The sequence below is a fragment of the Sciurus carolinensis genome, chromosome 6 (genome assembly GCF_902686445.1).
Source record: "Sciurus carolinensis chromosome 6, mSciCar1.2, whole genome shotgun sequence".
NCBI classification, from domain to species: domain Eukaryota; kingdom Metazoa; phylum Chordata; class Mammalia; order Rodentia; family Sciuridae; genus Sciurus; species Sciurus carolinensis.
This window is the reverse complement of record NC_062218.1, coordinates 105,295,120-105,314,282: the sequence shown is the minus strand read 5'-3', so window position 1 is coordinate 105,314,282 and position 19,163 is coordinate 105,295,120. Positions and strand designations below refer to the sequence as shown.

Here is a 19,163-nt window from a genome sequence, read left to right as displayed (position 1 = left end):
AAGAATTTCTTATTTTCTTAGCTCTTTCAGTAGCCTTATTCATCAACCAATGCACACAGGCATGTACAGGCTTAATATACAAACTCTCTTCTCTTATTTAGATCATGCACCTATTTAAAATTGAGTCGTACTGGGTCTCAACTATGTGATTAACTCTGAAATAAAGAAAACTGAGAAGATGTTGTCTTTTGGAAGGTTTGCATTAAGGATCTAAATTTATATTGTGGTTGCATATAATGCTCAGTATTTGGTGCAAGGTACATTGGATTGGTTGTCCATCCCAGAGTCACCTGGAAGCATTTGCAGCCTCCTACTGGGGATAAGGGAAGGAGAAATGTGGGAGTGAGCACTTTAGGAAGTATAAGGTTTTGCAAGAACCATGGATCATTTACATATGGTAACCAGGGTTCTCTGAATTGACCCCAAAGAAAGATAGAGCCACACACAATTTTTCCCCTGGATATGACTTCTTGGTTATGCATGCTCTAAGCACTTTGTCACACTGCAAACCTTCTACATGTCCTTCCATAAATATACCTAAACCCTAAGGAGTGGAACAGAGAGAATTAATCACAAAGCAAGAGTAGGTATTTATTCCGCTTGCTCAAAATGACATTCCTAGTACCTAGCACAGAACCTGGCAATCAGAGTCCATAACCAGAAATTTGTAACATGAATGAATAAATAAATCAACTACTTAAGCCACAGGTTGTGATCATTAGCTCTGGAACCATGCTGCCTGAGCTCCAATTCTGCCTTCACCACTCATTGTACCCTTGAGCAAGTCTGTTGGCAGAGCATGGTATCCTCATCAGCAAATCAAAATAATAAGGCAATCTTTACGAGTTAGAAATTAAACAAGATAATGCATGTCAAAGTCAAAGTCTCAGCATAGTGCCTGGCACTTAGAAAATGCTCAAACACATTCGGTACTCTTGGAGAGAGGCAAACATCCACACTAATGGATGAATTAACATAGTCCAAAGGTACATGGGTTTGATCTCAAGCCACCTATAGAAAGGTGCTGACTCTGGGCAAAGGAAACTGATATGACATGGGACTTGAATACACAGACTCGCCTGCCCAGTTCACTCGTATTCTAAGTAAAATTCTGTGGACAGCATCCAATTAGAGAGGTAGAAGTTAATATCCCAATGCCCAGGCCTGACCCTGACTCTACGAGTCTGATGCAGGAGGACTAAGTGGGCCTCATGCCCTAGTGAATTCACCTTTCACGCTCACTGCATCCTTTCTGCAAGTCACAGCTCCCAGAGCAGTTGGGGAGATAATGGCCTTGACCTTGCAACACTCCCACAGACAGAATGGAGTGAACTACATTTCTGCTTTCCCTTTTCAATCTCACAGCAGGTCATCTCAGAAAGTCCCCAGGTGACAGGTGACAGACATCTCACTTAGAGAAGCTGCAGACAATTTTGAGGACTAACCAGATCCACTGTGCTAGGAAAATGCCAAACAAAATAAGCATTACTCTACAAAAGTGGTGTCTTCTGTCAGATCAGATCATCCTTGGAGTTTATGTGTGTATTCCTTTTTCCTTCCAACTTCACTGAGTGATGATTCCTTTCTCTTCTGCTCCCTCTATTTTCAGACAGGAAGACATTTGGATGCAAATGCATTTCCGGGCAAATATTCATGGTGTGTGAGGCACTGAGGGATTTTGGTAGGACATTAAAACAGAAATCATGGCAACATGTAAAGGCATAGTGTAGGGGCTGGGTTGTGGTTCAGTGGTAGAGTGCTTGCCTTGCGTGTGTGAGGCACTGGGTTTGACTCTCAGTATCACGTAAAAATAAATAAATAAAGGTATTGTGTTCATCTATAACAAAAATTAGTTTCTAAAAAAGCATAGAGTAATTCTTTGGGTTCTCAAATAGCAGAAAATTCAGGGCAGAAAGAACTGAGGGCTTTCACCAACTCTTCAAAAAGAGCCCTGCTTCTGAGAAAGAACAGATTGACGGGGAGAGGTACTACGTTTCCTTCAAAAGAGTCATTGTATATTTGCATGGTGTTATTTTTTAAGTAGTTCTATTCATACATTCAGAAAAATAATTAAAACATCAAAGAAGGTTTTAATGACTAGTTATAAGGAAACACCCATATAACCATCACACTATTTAAGAAGTAGAACTTTGTCCCCATTTCTGCATCCTGTCCCTCCACTACACCTCACTGTTTTGAATTTTAAGTAAAGGATTTTCTTGATTTTTGATATAGATTTAATGTATTCGTTTCAAAATAATGGTTTAATTTTGCCTATGTTATATATACCTCCCAAGGGCTGCGGGTGAATTGGTTAAGGAAGTTCCTAGCTGCCCTGCCATTGATGTATTTCAGTGCTTTATGATAAAGAAAACATTGTTAGAGTGCAAAACAAAATTTACTCTGTGGCTTGTCTTTTTAAATCCTATTCCTTGTACTCTTTGGTTTCTTGCTTTTTTTTTTCTCAATAATATTTAAGAAGTGTGCAAATTGCTGCATGTACTCACGGTTTATTTACACTTAATGCTATATGAGTATACCATAATTTACCTACCAGTCCTATTGCTGATGGTTATTTTCACTCTAGGAGTACAGTGAACAATGCCTTTTAGAAAATGTTCCTGTACATGTTAGACTCCTATAAGCATCTTTAGGTACATCTCTGCAAGGGGCCTGATGGGGATGGGGGTGTGCATCTTCACATGCACTAAATGATGCCAAACTCTTCACCAATGTGCTTGTGCCAGTTCACACTATGACCAGCAAAGCACCAGAGCTCCTCTGAGCACCTCCTTATTCATGTTTGACATTAGCTGACAGGTTGGTTTTTGCAAATCTGGTAAGTATGAAATTATATTTCATTGTGATTTATAGTGGCATTTCTCTAATTGCTAATAAGTGTGATTACATTTTAATATGTTATTAGGTATTTGAATTTCTAGCCTTTGGTTTTCACATATTTTTAAAAAAACCTAGATATTAGATTTTGTTCAGGGCATAAAGAATGGGCCCCCAAACTAAATTTATAAACTAAATATAATAGAAATGTTATAAAAATGATTCTAAACTTCATTTACACACAAAAAAACAGAACTAATAAAGATTTTTGAAAAAGAATAAAGAAACTTGTATCCCACGTATTAACTAATTATTAAACTATGATAATTAAGATTTGAAAGACACAGAGAATACTGATGTGAATACTTAAATATTAAATATAAGGAATATATGTCTTTGTTCATTTTTTATTTTTATTTGTTCTTTTTAGTTATACATGACAGTAGAATGCATTTTGGCATATTATGCATACATAAGAAATATATTTCAAATCATCTTTTTTAAAAATTTTTTTCAGTTGTAGATGGACACAATACTTTTGATTTCATTTATTTATTTATTTTATATATGTATTTTTTTTAGTTGGCAATGGACCTTTATTTATTTATATGCAGTGCTGAGAATTGAACCCAGTGCCTCACATGTGCTAGGTAAGCGCTCTGCCACTGAGCCACAACACCAGCCCAATTTTATTTATTTATATTTTTATGTGGTGCTAAGGATTGAACCCAATGCCTCACACCTGCTAGGCAAGTGCTCTACCACTGAGCTATAATCTCAGCCCCAGGGAAGTCTTATTTAACAAATTGTCCTAAAATAATTACTTAAAAATCTAACAAAAAGTCAGAACCTTTCCACATATGTTTAATCAAATAATAAACAATCATATCATTACATAAACTTACCTAAAACCTGGATGTAAGACAGTATTGATAAGAATAACATCAAGGATAAAAATCATAAAGTACAAAGATAAGGGGGTTACAGATAAAGCTGTGTTGGGGTGCATGCTTAGCATATGCAGGGCCCTGGGTTCAGTCCTCAGCCTCAGCACTACATCCCATAAAATAACAGTATAGGAAATTTTGTGATATTAAAAATAACTTATTTTTGTCAAAAAAATGTCATAAAAAGCCAGGTGCACATGCTTGTGATCCTAGCAACTCAGGAAGTTCAGACAGGAGGATCAAAAGTTCAAAGCCAGCCTCAGAAACTTAGGGAGACCCTGTTTCAAAAGAAAAAACAAATAAATAACAAAGACTGAGAATGTGGTTCAGTGGCGAAGCAACCCTGGGGTTGATTCCTAGTACCAAAAAAGCAAACAAACAAACAAAAAAACTTAAAAGTATTAAAAACTTAAAAGTATTTCTACCAATAACTTATAACAAACATAACACACTAGAATTTAAGTATTTATAATATACTAAGGCAAAACTTGGTCATATAATCAATAAGAAATACCAGAAAAGGAAAAAATATTAATGCCCACATTGAAGATGGGCAAAGAATATGAACAGGCAATTTATAAAAGAAGACAATGAAATGCAATTTTAACATCACAGTGTGGTATCATTGTTTGCTTATCATTTTGGGAAATTAAAAATATGTCAGTGGCAAGGATGTAGGGAAATGAATAACTCAGATACTTCCAATGCAAGTAAAATAAACATGAACTTTCAGAAGGGAAATGTATATATAATTCAATCAAAATAATTAAAAATTAATTAGATTTAGTTGACAAGTAAAAATTATATATGTGTTTATTGTGCACATGATATTCTGAAATATGTGTATATTGCATAATGGCTATAACTAGATAATTAACATATCTATTACCCCACATACCATTTTTTTTGTGATAAGAGCACATAAATTTACTCTCAGTGATTTTTAGGAATAGAATACACTGTCATTTTTAATGGAAATTTATCACAAAGAAATGATTAAACTGCAGGAAATAATTCTGCTACTAGTTTTTTACTACAAAATTACATACATTTCTTATATAAATCTACTATATACATGTTTATTTATTTCAAAATGAGGACAACCTAATGTTCAAAAGTAAGCAATAGGTTAAATAAATGTTAGTGCCACCCTCTATAAAACATGACCATTAAAAACAATAGTTAAGGGGCCAGGGAAGTGAACCCTGGGTTCAACACCCAGCACTGTGAAGAAAGAAAGAGAGAGAGAGAGAGAGAGAGAGAGAGATAGTTATATTTACTAGCATGGGAAAATAAGCAGTGTCAGTTGTCAAGATCCAAGCTCTGGGGTCAAGACAACTGGGCTTCAGCAGAGGCATGTTTACTCACTTGAACAAAAAGGCAGAATAGTAATATGTTGAGTTAGGGCTCTGAGCTAGGCCCAATGGTGTATACCTGTAATCCCAGATATTTGAGAGGCTGATGCAGGATGACTGCAAATTTGAGACCATTTAGTGAGACTCTGTCTTCAAAATAAAAATTAAAAAGGGCTGGGGATGTAGCTCAGTGGTAGAACACCTCTGGTTTTGATCCCTAGTGTCAGAAGGAAGGAAGGAAGGAAGGAAGGAAGGAAGGAAGGAAGGAAGGAAGGAAGGAAGGAAGGAAGATAGGAAGGATTTGGATGCTGGCATCGGATCATTATGTTGCAGCTGGAAATTTCTAGCTGCTCATCTGCTTATCTCTAAAGTAGGAATAACAATAGTTCTTGCTCACAGAACGGTTTCTAGTTTAAATAATGTAATGCATGCACTGAGAACAGGACTCAGCATGTGAGGAGAGCTCAGTAAATATCAGTCATTATAGTTTTATCATTGTCATCCTCTTCAATGTCCCAAGCTAGGTGCTTCTAGACTTGGGCTTAATTTCATCCTGTCAATCACTTGCCATGTGGTTATGATTATGTCACTTTCTCTCTCATTGAGCCTGATTGTTAGTCTATGAAATAATAATAGTAAAACCTATTTCATAGGGTTGTTTTGAGATTTAATGATATAATAAATGTTAAAAAACTTAGTGAAGTTTCTGGTACATCATAAATGCTCACTATATGATTCTATTATTGTTATTATTACATTATGAAGTGAAAATTTACATTGAAGAAATTTAGCATGATCCCATTTTAATAAGTGGGTTTGTGCATAGAAAAAAAGAAGATCTGTAGGGGAGTCATAAACATCTATTGGTAGAAGAATTAATTTATTTTCCCTTTTTCTTATCAGCATTTTATACTTTTTCCATAGTGACATTGTGAACACACATGCACACAGACTCTTTTATACATAAAGGAGAATGTTTTAATCAGCAGAATTTCAAGTGATCTCGATTATATTCACATCGACATAAGATTGTGGGGAATAGAAAGAACTGGAGTGATCCGAGGAGTATGGAGGTGGGAGATCATGAAATGTAAAAAGCAAAGCTTCCTTGCTATGTTGGAGGTTGTAAAGACGTGGCAGACAGATCATTTTCGTTTCAGAATCAAATAAGCCTCCATGCTATGCCCAGCTCCTCACACTACTAGATGTGGTGCATCCACTAACCTTCATTCAGCATTTCAGCCTACTTTTCTTTTTTTTTTTTTTTTTTTGCGGTGCTGGGGATTGAACCCAGGGCCTTGTGCTTGCAAGGCAAGCACTATACCAACTGAGCTATCTCCCCAACCTCAGCCTACTTTTCTTTCTTTGGTTTATAGATGGTTTACTTTTTGGTTAATTGCTAATTAGTATGCTTCATAATCACTATAAAGAGGGTGCTGGTGAATGCCTGTTAGGTAGGTTTTACTAAATTATTGGGAACATAACTTTTAAAAAGAGAAAACAATCTTCTGCCTACAAGTGCTCTTTGAAAGACTCCTATTTAAAACCAAAGGCAAGGGCGCCTCTGGATAAAGAGATATGCAAGGACAGTCAAATATTTTATTTTGGAATAAACTAAGGAACATTTCCAACATGTTAGCCAAAGTTGGTTTAGAACCATTTAAGAACCACAAATAGAAATATTTAAACATATTTTTGATCTCGATCTCTTTCAAGTGAGAAACTTGAATTCTGAGTTTGACTTAAATCTAAGCTTCTTCATGCTTAGAAAAGTAATTATTAGCTATGTGATCTTTGGCAAATTACTTAGTTTCTGATTGTCTTCCATTTAAAATGATGATAAGTATAGTCTGTCTCACAGGGCTATTGAGAAAAGGAAATGAATAAATGAATATAAAACATTTAACACATTGTTTGGGACACAGAAAGATATCAATAAATATCATTTGTTAATTATAAGGGGGAAAGTGGGGAGGTGTATAGAATCCTTACTATTTTCCAATTTCATAGTTCTATCTACAAAAAGATTAGAATCACTACTTTTGAAAAAAAATTGAATTACACAGATATTGTAACTAAAATTACTGAGGAGAGAGAAAGGTGGCCTCCCTTTCCTCTCACCATGGAAACCAGCCCTAGAAACCCCAGATGCACATTTTCTGATTTGGTTCCAAGAAAATAGCCCTTAATATGGAAACCCAGGAAACCTGGGGAATAAACTCATCAGACCAGCAGGCTTGGCTATTCCCTGTTATCATTTGAGTGTCATGGGTTTTAGGTAGAAAATTGGCTGAATTATATGTGCCCATTATTTTAGAAGTGACAAAAGAGATTTATTCCCCTCACTGGTAATTGAAAACCATGAAATTTCCAGTTGTTCAAATATCATATAAAATTAGGCTCATTTTTCCCCCACATATTTCTTTGTCTTGAAAGTAAGGTGGTCCTTCATGCAGGGGTTCTTTTTTTCATTTCTCTCATTACAGAGAGGAAGAGAATGAAATACTGTAAGAAAGGTGCATGGCCCTTGCCCTCAATTTTTAAGTTCACATAATTTGCCCATGAGTTCCTCTGATCGTATCTAGCTGTACAATTGATTCCACCCTGACTTAACCCCACTAATTTAAACATCAACATCACCTGCTTTAACATCTTAATTAGGCCAGAAGCAGGAGTAGCTCTTATTCTTCTGTCACCTGCCATCAATGTGCCATGTCTGACCTGGATGGGAGCTCCTCTAATGATAGCTCCGTCTATGGCCTAAAAAAATCTAATCCCTTTTGCTTAGGACAGCACTGACATCAGATACTTTAAAATGCAGTCCTGTGAATTTTGAAACTAATCTCATTTGATTCAAAGCTCCTCTACTCACCCCAAGGGGCTGGATTCTGAAGTTTCTGTGAGGAGATGGAGGACTGATCTGGTGCTCACACACCAGTTTCCTAGAAAGCACTGTTGATTTTGAGACATGAACAAGGAATAGCAGAGGCAGAGGGAACCTAACATAAATGTGCTGACCCTACCACAGGTTTGGTAGAGGTTATGAATCCTGCACACTGGAATTACCAGAACAGCTTTAAACCCAGCCGACTCCTTGGGTTCCATCCTCAGAGAGTCTGGCATAGTTGAACTGTTGTTGTCCCATTCTGATTGGAGCCTCCCTCCCTTCCAGCCTGCACCCCTGCACTGTGGGGGCATGGTTTATAAAACTGGACCACATCCTCTAGCTACTCCCCTAGATGGATTGACACTCACTGTATACCTCCATCTCCTGGGCAATAATCCCCAGTAAGGCTTTTCCCCAAACTCATTGACCCTGCATGAGAAACTAGGCCCTGTTAGCATAGGAACTAGTCAGCAAGTCCAGTGATTAAACAGACATCTAACCAAGAATGGAATACCAGGCTCCTCTTCTTGTTGTCACCAAGAATTTACAGATCCTTTGTTGAAATTTGACTCACTTGCCTTTGGGATAGTTAAGAAGGAATAATTCTCTCTGCGTACTATATGTGCCCCAAAGTGTTACAGTTCTCTTCAAGTTTTTTAAGGTGAACAGAACTAAGCTCTGCTAAAACAGTGTCTATAAACAGAAGGTAACCTCTAACAATTCATGTTAGAAATTGTAGTTGATTTGTTTCTACCATTAAATGTGAGACCTTACTGGAAATTTGACACCTATGCTTACCCTGTTAGTCACTCCTCAGCCATAAAGAAGAATAAAATTATGGCATTTGTAGGTAAATGGATGCAGTTGGAGAATATCAAGCTATAAGCCAATGAGATAAGCCAATTCCCCAAAACCAAAGGACAAATATTTTCTCTGATAAGTGAATGCTGATACATAACAAGGGTTGGTAAGGGAAGAATGGAGGAACTTTGGATTTTGTAGAGGGAAATGAGGGGAGGGGAGGGAGTGGGGGAAGGAAAGATGGTGAAATGATACAGACATCATTACCCTATGTACATGTATAATTGCATGGATGGTATGACCTACATCGTGTACAACCAGAGAAATGAAAAGTTGTACTCCATTTGTGTACAAAGAATCAAAATGCATTCTGATGTCATGTATAAATAAATAGAACAAGCAATAAAAAATTGCAAATTATCAAGACAAACGTAGTTCTTCTATTCACTGTAATCGATATTATATAAAGTCATTTTACCTTTCTGAGGTAGAATTCTCCCATCTTTAAAAAAGAAGAACTCATGGAATTGTGGCAATCACATTGAATCTAAAATTATTATTGGGTACACCTTACAGTCCTATGCACTAATGCAGTTTTATATAAATAAATGGCTAAAATGATTCTTTAGTCACTTATTACCATTCTACTAATTACTACCTCTTCCTTTTTGATTTCATTTTTTTTTTTTAATCTCCTCCCTCTAATATGTAAGCTCCATGAGGTGGAGACTTTGTGTTGCTCATTACTGGATCACCAGCATCTAAAACCCAAGAATACACCAAGACAAGTAATAGACACTTGTTGAAAAATTAATATTTTTGTTAGGAAATGGAAAATAAAACTATCATAATTAGTGCTTTCCAAATGTGATCCATAGCCCTCCTGAATGCAGATCACCCTACGTACTTACTAATGGAGAATAGTGAGGTTCACCTAGACCCATCAAATCAGAAGTCAGCGGGGAACTTGTCTACTCTCATTTTAAGTTCCCTGCAATAAATATTGCCTTCAGGAATGAGAAACCAAAGCTTTGCTCTAGTAACTATGGCCACTCATGAGGCCCATACCCATGTAAGGCTTGGTGCCAGCCATGGTGGTGATCCGCATCTCCTTGGGCAGCATGGCAGCAATGTTGAAATCTGTGATGTGCACATGTCCTGGGGAGAGAAAGACCACAGAGAATGTTAGGTCCCATTCAACCCAGAGGCACAATCATGCGTCTAACCGAAAGCATCTGTAACCTTAGTTTTTCTTCTCTGCTGGGTACAGGCAATAAAAACTCACTTACTCCATCCTCAAGGCCACTGTGGTCTTAAACCAGCAACACTGTGGAAGCCAGAACATGACACGCAGTGACTAGTCACTGCTTTGAACTTGAAGTTCCACCTCAGTATATTTTAACCTTAGTGGTTGAGTTCATGCTCTGGTTATTCTACTTAGGCAAGTTTTGTCTATTAGCAGCATTTTAAGTCGTTTAACCTATGCGTATGATGACAGAGACAGCCAAGAGCTATTCAAAGTGTCACAATCCCAAGCATGCCTTATGGGAGCTTCAGAAAAATAGAGGCAAAATTACTACAAGCTGGCACAGCATGGATATGTATATTTTTGGCCTGGAAAGAATTCTTGTTCTCCTTGTTTTTTTCTGAAATGTCATTAGCTTTTGTTTGCTTGCTTGCTTGTTTGCGCAAGAGTTCAGGTTGTCACTATCAATCCCCAACCAAGTAACTCTCATAACTGAAAAGCAGGGGGCAAAAATCAGTTTTCATCTTTAAAGGGACTCTATGAAAAGCACTAGACTTGGGGGCCAGGAGACCTGGCCTCTGCCTGAAATCCACCCCTAGCGCATAGTAGATTTTATATCCTTTTCCTGCATTGGGCCCAAATTTTTATTTATTAAAAAAAAAAATGAACAGGTAAGATGATCTCTAGGGTCTCTCTCAGCCCTAATGCACATGGCAATACAGTGTGGTTCCAATGCTTAAGTTTGGCAGGAACACGCTCTACAAAGTGTCTAAGAAGGGTGCTTGCATTTATGGCAAGGCAGAAAAGGCCAGTGCAGGAAGCCACAGCAACCACTCCTGTTCCTCCATCTGCCTTCAGAAGATCTTGAAGGGTCTGCATTTCCAGTTTGTGTCTGTGCCTTTGATGAGTCTGGGATGCAACTGGAGGATGGGGTCCAATTCTTCTCCCAGGGCCCAAGTCCCACTCCCCAAAGTCTGCTCTCTGATAACATTCAGCCTGCTGCTAAGGATAACTCTCACTGCCTTTACCACTGGGATCTTATTTTGTGCAGAAACTGTGTTTCCTTTTTATTTATGTGATATTTTAATAAGATAAAAGTAGCACTCATCTAATTAAAAATTAGGGTTTTCTTGCTTTAATGGCACCAATGGATGATTTCAACCTCTCTCCCTAAGTTGTGTATGGTTTTCCCCACTTTATTTCTTTCTCCTCCTGATTCAGTAGTTCATTAGTTTGATGCAAATTAGGTGGGCCTGGAAGCTTTGTGGTTGACAACCTGTTCTCTGGGGTCAGACTGCATGGCCTCAGGCCCAATTTCTACCACTAATCATCTGTGTGACCTTGTAAAGATCACTATGCTCTCTAACAACAGTCTTCTCACAAGGAGAAATTAGAAAAAATAATGACTCTGGGAGACTTAGCATTTGGCAGGAAGTAAGCATTCCGTTGTTGATATTTATCATTATTAGAAATTTCAGTATAGTGTTGCAAATCATGTGTGCCTGGACTTCACTCTCTTGTCCGATTCAGTAGGGTGGGTAGGAGAGTTGAGTCTCAAATTCCACAGGTGATTCAGAGGCACAGCAACCTTCTTCTCTGGCCTGAGTAGATTTTCTAAGCTTAGTCCTAGAATAATCTATGCTAGTAATAGAAGTAATCTATGCTAGAAATAGAAGGTAAAGCATGTCTTAGAACCACCCGCTTCCTGCAGACTGGGAGCGTCAGTCATCTGGGAGCTTGTTAGAAATACAAATTGTTGGGCTTCCTCCAGCCTTACTGAATCAGAAACTCTGGGGCTGGGGCCCTGAGCTGAAACAAGTTCTCCAAGTGATTTCAAAACCCCATAAAATCTGAGATCACTGTTGGAAAGATGACCTGGCTTAGTAGAAGGTGCAGACCTAGGAAATATCCATTACATATCTGTTGAATTTAATTAAGTGTTAAATATTTACCTTGTAACTATTTACATTTGTATGATTAATTCAGCTCTTAGAATGTTGTCATGTGGAGTTTTTCCCTGAGCCCAGTAAGGTGGTCTCTATTTTATACATAAGTTGTTTGTGCTAAGTCCGCAGGGCACAGTAGTAGCAGAGTTCAAGATCTAGGATTTGGTCTAGAGCCCCTTTGGTGAGAGTTATGAATCTGGCAGAAACTCTGTGTGTTAAATCATAAGACCAAAGCACTGAATAACCTGAAAGAGCTACTTCCTGATTGGCTCAGAGGTTATTTTCCCCTGTCACAATGCCTAGTAAAGAACGGGGAGGAATCATTTGAAGGCCAGGATCCACTAGCCCAGTGTTCTTCACAGGGAAGACAAACAGTGGCCCTTAAGACTCAGCTCCTCCAGGTACTACTACACTTGGCTTCTGCTCACCTTGGTGACCATTGGCCAGGTTCCTTTCTGTGCTGCAAAAGTGAATTTGAGTGCTGGGTCACAGGGGAGGGTTCAACCTCCTGCTAATTGAAGTACTCAAGAACCATTTGCAAAGCCCTTTCTTAGTATAAAGTTTTTCAGGTACAGGCTCAGAACTTCCTGATCCAGCACCCTGAGGGAGGTGGGTGGGTGCCTTTCCTTTTCGCCTTTGTGGTTGAAACAGGATCCCCTTAAAATCTGTACTCATTTTACTGAATCATTGAATTCAGTAAACCTTGTTCTCATGACCTGCACACTGACCGTGCCTGCTCAGCATGAGGACCTTTCTTATCAGCGAGGGACGCTAGGGCACCATAATCAATTAGTTGTTGTAACCCTCAACTTTAAAACTCCTATTTGCAAGTGTTCAGAGTATGTACTCCCACACCACATCATACTTATAATGCTTTTTAAAAAGGCATATCCTTAGGCACTACCTTAGACTTACTAAATCGTATTATTATGGGATTGGGTACAGTATTCTGCGTTACATATGTTTGGAAAAGACACAATCCACTTGATTTTTAGGCACACTTCAGGACACAGCAAAAGAAAAACTGTTAATAGACTCAGTTCTTCCTCAGCCCAAACTGAGATTTTGCCTTTTTCCTTTAGATGACATTAAGAAACCTATATTAGATGATTCTGTAATTGTCATAGTCTCTGATATGCTAGGCAGGCATTATTGTTCCTCTGAATGCAGCATTTATTTCTTCAATAATTAAAGCTCAAGAATTTCAGACGTTATGGAATTCATAGAATTGGCTGAGGCACTTTTAAATTGGTAGGATGTGAAAATATATATCAGGACAGTTTGTTATGAGTCATCCAAGACCTGATGCCATCTTGGCTCTGAACTAGTAAATGAGACCTCTGGGAAGAACAGGGGCAGTTATGCTCTAAATTAAAAACATTTTTTTCCAGTCCAATTCGGATGTACAAGGAATGTTCATTTACATGCTGGTAAAAGTCTCCGTATTGCAATCAATTCCAATAAATGTTAATATTTTCTGGTGGACATCAGTAACATGAGTCAATAAAACAAAGTGTCTGCCTGTCATTGAGTGGTGTGGATTAAAATATAAGCTGCATGGTGTAATACACAGCTTACTTGGAAGGATGGGTGTAGGAAGTGTACAAAAAATATATATGTAGACAGCTACCCTTCACAGCACTAAAATCCCCACACAAGAGGCCCATGGGATGAACTGTCAGGAGTGAAATAGAAGTAGAGGGAAAAGATGAACAAAGCTTTCAAATTAGAGTTCCACATAGAAAAATCACACTAGGCATTGATTTGTGATCCAGCTGATTCTCAGAACAACCACATAATCACCTGGAGGGGGAGTTCAGGAATTTATTCATTAAAAAGTGGTTAATTATGGTCCCTGAACAATGTCTAGGTAATGTCAGAATCTAAATAAATAGAAATTAACTTCAAAATTATTTTCTCCAGAAAGGGACCCCTAGGGCGATGTTCAGAGAATGGCTTTCAGTCTTATTTGTTTGGGTGGTTCTATTCCATTCCTATACAATTCTTCCCAAAGCAATTTTTCTATTATAAACAGCAGCAATTCTCAAGTCGAGTTTAGGATGGGGCTACAATAGAGAAAAGCCTCCATTGAATTCACTGTTCAAGCCAAAAACTTGAGAGTGAAAGGGGTCATCATAAATAACACACCAGACAACAGGTGTAGACTGGAACTGTCTCTCAGGCAGACTGGGGTGATACCTTCTACTCCATAAGCCGCAGAACACCAGCCCCAGCAAGGCAAGAATAAAGACGCCATAAACAGCGTCCTTAGCCCACTGTGCACATGAAGGAAAGCAGGATGGGAGATTGAAGGTGGAGTTATCTGAGGGTTAAGAATTAAATGAAATTTAAGCCAAAATGTAAGAAGTAGACAAGCAGAATTTTTGGTATGCTGCTCCTGGAATCAAAATAATGATTTGGGGTAGAAAAGTAAGTACTCTGTCTGATATAAACTTGATGCACAGCAGATATATGCTGACTTAGACAAAATCACGTAAAACAAGATGTAATCCAGGCTTCCTTCTCCAGAACGAAAGCCTCTACCACCTCATTGGAATTGTACTCATAGTTGATTCTTATTGAGTGATTTCTTTGCAGCAGACATTGCATTAAGCACTTTATAAATATTATGTCAGTTAGTTTTTACAATGACCCTAAGAGGTAAGTACTCTTTTGATCCCTTAAGAAACTAAAACACAGAGAATGTTGAGGTAACATGTTGAAACTCTCAGAGCTGATGAGTGAGCAAACTGGGTTTGGAAGAAAGGCAATCTGACTCCAGAATCCGTGCTTTTCACTACACTACAACACAACCGATCTTCTACAAGGGTAGTCTCTAAAGGTGATTAAACTTGAAGATCAATTGGTTTCTCCACTGTTTCCTAATCTGCAATCACCGAGTTGCCAAGAAAATAATGAGAAGGAAGAAGTTGATTGAAGGAGAGTAGGCACCCTCGTGGTGGAAATAAGATGACATGTCTGAGACCAAAGACTAAGACATTGTTCTTGGAATGAAAGACAAATCTTAAAAAGCTTTTGGAAAGTAAGATCTACATGTCTGTACTCAGAGCTTCTGCAGATGATAGAGCAACAGGTATGTTAAGGTTTGGATCTGAGAAGTCCACCAAGATTCCTTGTGTTGAAGGCTTGGTCCCCGAGGCAGCAATGTCCTGAGGTGGGGCTTTGGGGAAATGATTGGATCATTAGGGCTCTGTCCTCATCAGTTCATTGACAGATGAATGGACTACTTGGAAAAACGAGAGAAAACAGAATATGACAGAGTAATATAATCAAATCTAGGCAGGTGGGACATGGTTTGGAGGAACAAGGTCACTGGGTGCATGCCTTTGGGGACTGTATCTTGTTCTTGGCCCCTTCCTCCCCACCCTTGCTGCATCCTGGCTGCCATGAACTGAGCAGTTTTCTTCTCCCATGCCCTTTAACCTCAGGCCCAAAGCAATGGAGTTGGCCAACCATGAATGAAAACTTTCAAAGTGAAACTAAATTGAAAGTTTAGTTGTGAAACCTCCTTGAGGTTGTTCTTGTCAGGTACTTTGGTCACAGTGATGACAAGCTCAAGAAACCATGCACAAAGGTGCCTGGCTGAGGGGGCAAATAAGGGTTAAACCCCTCTGGGTTGACCAACATGCTTGACCAGTCATGTACTGTCGGAAAGCTTGGAGCACTTTTTTCCTATCTTGCAAAAATTGGCGTCAATAGGCCACATTTCCACAATTATGGAACTTCTCAGGGCCAGAGAGCATGTTGTGTCCTATTTCAGGCAGGGATAGCTGGTGTTTTCATGAAAGTCACCTTCATGCTAAGTCTCAACATTGCTCACATTTCTGAGACTCAGAAATCTGTTCCCAAATGTCAGAAGCAGTAAAGGTAAAGAAGAAATAAGGTACTGGAAGAAGGTGGAAAAAATCTTTTTAGACAGTTCATAAATAAATAATGACCCTGAGTTTTGAGATGAGAGGTCATACACAAAAGTGTTTCTTAGCTCTCTGAGCACAGGTGGGATCTGGCAAATTTGGTTTAAAACTGAACTGGGTAAATAAATAATGAGCAATGGATGATACTTAGAGTTTCAGTTCCACTTGCAAGTCCTGCTTGTAAAAACGGAATGAGTAAGAAGCTTTTCAGATTTAGGACTCTCATCCAGCAGCTTTCTCGATAGAGAACAAGGATATTATTGCCGTGGTAACTTTTATAACATCCAGGTTGCGTACCTACAAGGTCTTCCTTGATGTAGTACCAATAAATTCAAATGTACGAAAACAAATATTAAGAGACTCTCCACATGTGATCACTATTGACAAAAGCCTGTTCCAGAGGATATCTAATCAGTTTTCTCAAACTTCAGGAGTTCACTTACACCTTCTTGATTGTTGCTCAAACTTTAGGAGTTCACTTACACCTTCTTGATTGTTGCGATATCCTCGTATTGAGTTGGATACCATGCATATACGACTTTAATTACTTTATATTTTTCTCTAAACTCACTCCTTTTTTTAACTGAAAGTTTTTGAACAGAATGATTGGTATCTTGTCTGTAAATGTGAAAACAATTTGCCTTGATAAGAAGGAAAGCATACATGTAGATGCAATGACAAAATAATATCACTAATTTGGTGGAAACGAATAGCTATCAAAGGCTCTAAGCTTTATGAAAGCTGCTCTGTCTTTATAAAAAAAAAAAAAAAGAAGGTGACTATAATACAATATTAAAGCAAACTAACACCAAAACAGCTGTGATGGTTTTCTTGTAGAGACGTAATTGTGGAAAAATAACTAGAGAATAACTTTCTCATTACATAAATTCAATGTCATTTAAGGGTGTTTTGTAGTACTAGCCACTGCTTTAAATAATAAAGTTTCCCCATATTGTCCCTCCTACCCATAGGATGGAATTTATACATGTAACTCAACTGCATCAAATAAGACACCTTTTCCATAAGTAATAGTCCTTTGCTGGGGAGAATCAACTTGTTTTACATGCATGTCATGCAACTGATTGCAAACAAATAATTTACTTACCATGTTCATCAAGTAAAATATTGTCAGGCTTCATATCCCTAGGAAAGTAAAAAGAGGAAGTTGTTCGTAATAAAACAAACACACAGAGCTAAAGGATAAAGGCGAAAGTGCTGAAGAATGTTAATTAGGGCTGAAACAAAAGCACTCCATCACTCACCTTCTCCTTCAACTCTCGCAGTGAATCTGAGATAATTATTGCGACTATCCCCAGTTTGCAGATCAGAAAACTGAGGCTTTACCCAAAGTCAAAGAGCCAGTAAATGGACGAACTGAGCTCCAGACCTGGGTTTCATCTAAAAAGCTCAAAACTCTTCATTGCTATTGTATATTATATCTAAGCATGTAATTATTGGTTCATAGGATTATATGAAGCATTTCAATTGCCATAAAGTAGCACTAGTAAGATTAGTGATCATTTTCCTGTGTAACCCAGAATTGCACAGGTGATGTAAATTAAATGACTCAATAAGATGGGGGAAATATGGTCTATAATGTGATTATATTTTAAACCTGTAGAGTCTAGACATTTTTTTAGGATGATGGTTTAATACCACTAGTAATTTAGTAATTATTCTTGGGGTAAGAAGACCAATCTTCCATGCACTGGTGTATGGCATGATGATTGTAGTCATCATAGTCCAGTATCACATAATGGAAATTCACTTAGAAGGTAGATTTCGGGTGCCTTGACCACAAAGAAAAAAAAGTAACCATTTGAGGAGATGGAAATGTTAATTTGCCTGATAGTACTATTCATTATGTAGATGTCTATCAAAGCACTGTACTGTGTACCTTAAATACATGCCATTTTTATTAAAAGTAATTGAAAAAGAAAAAAACAACAAAATAAAAACAAAAGCAAATTCATAGGGGGGAACAAAATTTTCTCTTCCAATGAGGGTAGAAGGTTAATGTAAGAGTAACGGCTGATGGAGTTTTCAAAGTCCTTGTGTAATGATTATAACTGTAAGCAGTAGTCCTCAACTAGAAAACAGTATTGTGGTTTATGACAGACCTCACTTCTCTATGCTCAGATTTTCACTCCCCTTCCCTAATATACCATTAAGGCCCTTCAGCTTAGATTCATAAAAAGCTATTAGGGGAGGAACTGTGAAACAGGTTTGGAAACACATTTTCAGTCTGGTCAAGTGGTTTTGGTGTTACTAGAATAAAAAGTGACCTTGGTCTTTGTCAGACCAAGACTGCCAGCATCTTCTTTTCTTGGCAATGTTAATGAGTAACAATCCCTTACTTAAAAACAGAAAGAAGAACATGGCACACGGAGATTCAGGTGACACAGATTTTGAAAATCTTCTCATTTAGTTGGTTAGGTTGTTAAAATTAATTCTGGATCCATAAAGGAATCATATAAGAGTGGCAAATTTTTCTCTGGTGTAGTACAATTTACTAAGAAGATAGTATAAAAGGACATTAAACTGCAGGTTTCTGTGGCTAAGCATTCTCATAATATTGCAGACACATCCCAAACCCTTTGACAGATCCCATTACTTTAGGAATTATCAGGTCCAAACTCACTTATGTGGCATAAAATCCTTTCATAATCTGTGTTCTAGTCACACGGCTGCTGGGCCCTTCTAAACACTCCCTGTGTCTCCTCACCTGTGCATCTCTACCCTGGCTGCTGCTCCCCTGCCTGAATCATGCCCTTCACCACTACATCCAGACCACGCAGACTCATCCTTAGCCTCAGGGGCCAGCTGCCATTTCCTGCAGAAAACCTTCCCTGACTTCCCAGTGCTGGGTCAAATGCTCCTGCTATGTGTTCTAACTACACAGTGTACCTCTTCCACCTGAAAGTTTTAGCACGTGTTCGTTTTCTCCTATCACACTTGCCTTCATGAGCTCCATGATGTCAGGGATGGTTTCTTGGTCAATGTCATATGCCATCACACAGGTTCACAGGGCCTGATGGGTTAACTAAAAGACACCCAGAGAAACCCGATTCTAACAGGGTAGATACAGTGCTGCTAGACAGAATCATACTTCTCCAAAGTTTGAAACTAGATATAAACCAAGTGTTGAGCTCTTTCCCAGTTTTTCAAATTTACATCTGGTGGTTATCAGTTAAGAGTCTGCCAGGGA

General features: G+C 38.2%; 1 protein-coding gene across 2 annotated transcripts in view; it reads right to left on the bottom strand.

Moving 5' to 3' along the window:
• Stk32a (serine/threonine kinase 32A) overlaps window positions 1-19,163 on the bottom strand; it is a 133,973-nt gene that overhangs the window by 18,374 nt on the left and 96,436 nt on the right. For both annotated transcript variants that reach the window (XM_047554835.1, XM_047554837.1), the window contains exons 6-7: window positions 17,061-17,098; window positions 9,897-9,986 (exon numbers count right to left, since the gene is read on the bottom strand). In XM_047554835.1, coding sequence (XP_047410791.1) covers window positions 9,897-9,986; window positions 17,061-17,098 — 128 coding nt within the window. The remainder of the gene's footprint in view (window positions 1-9,896; window positions 9,987-17,060; window positions 17,099-19,163) is intronic.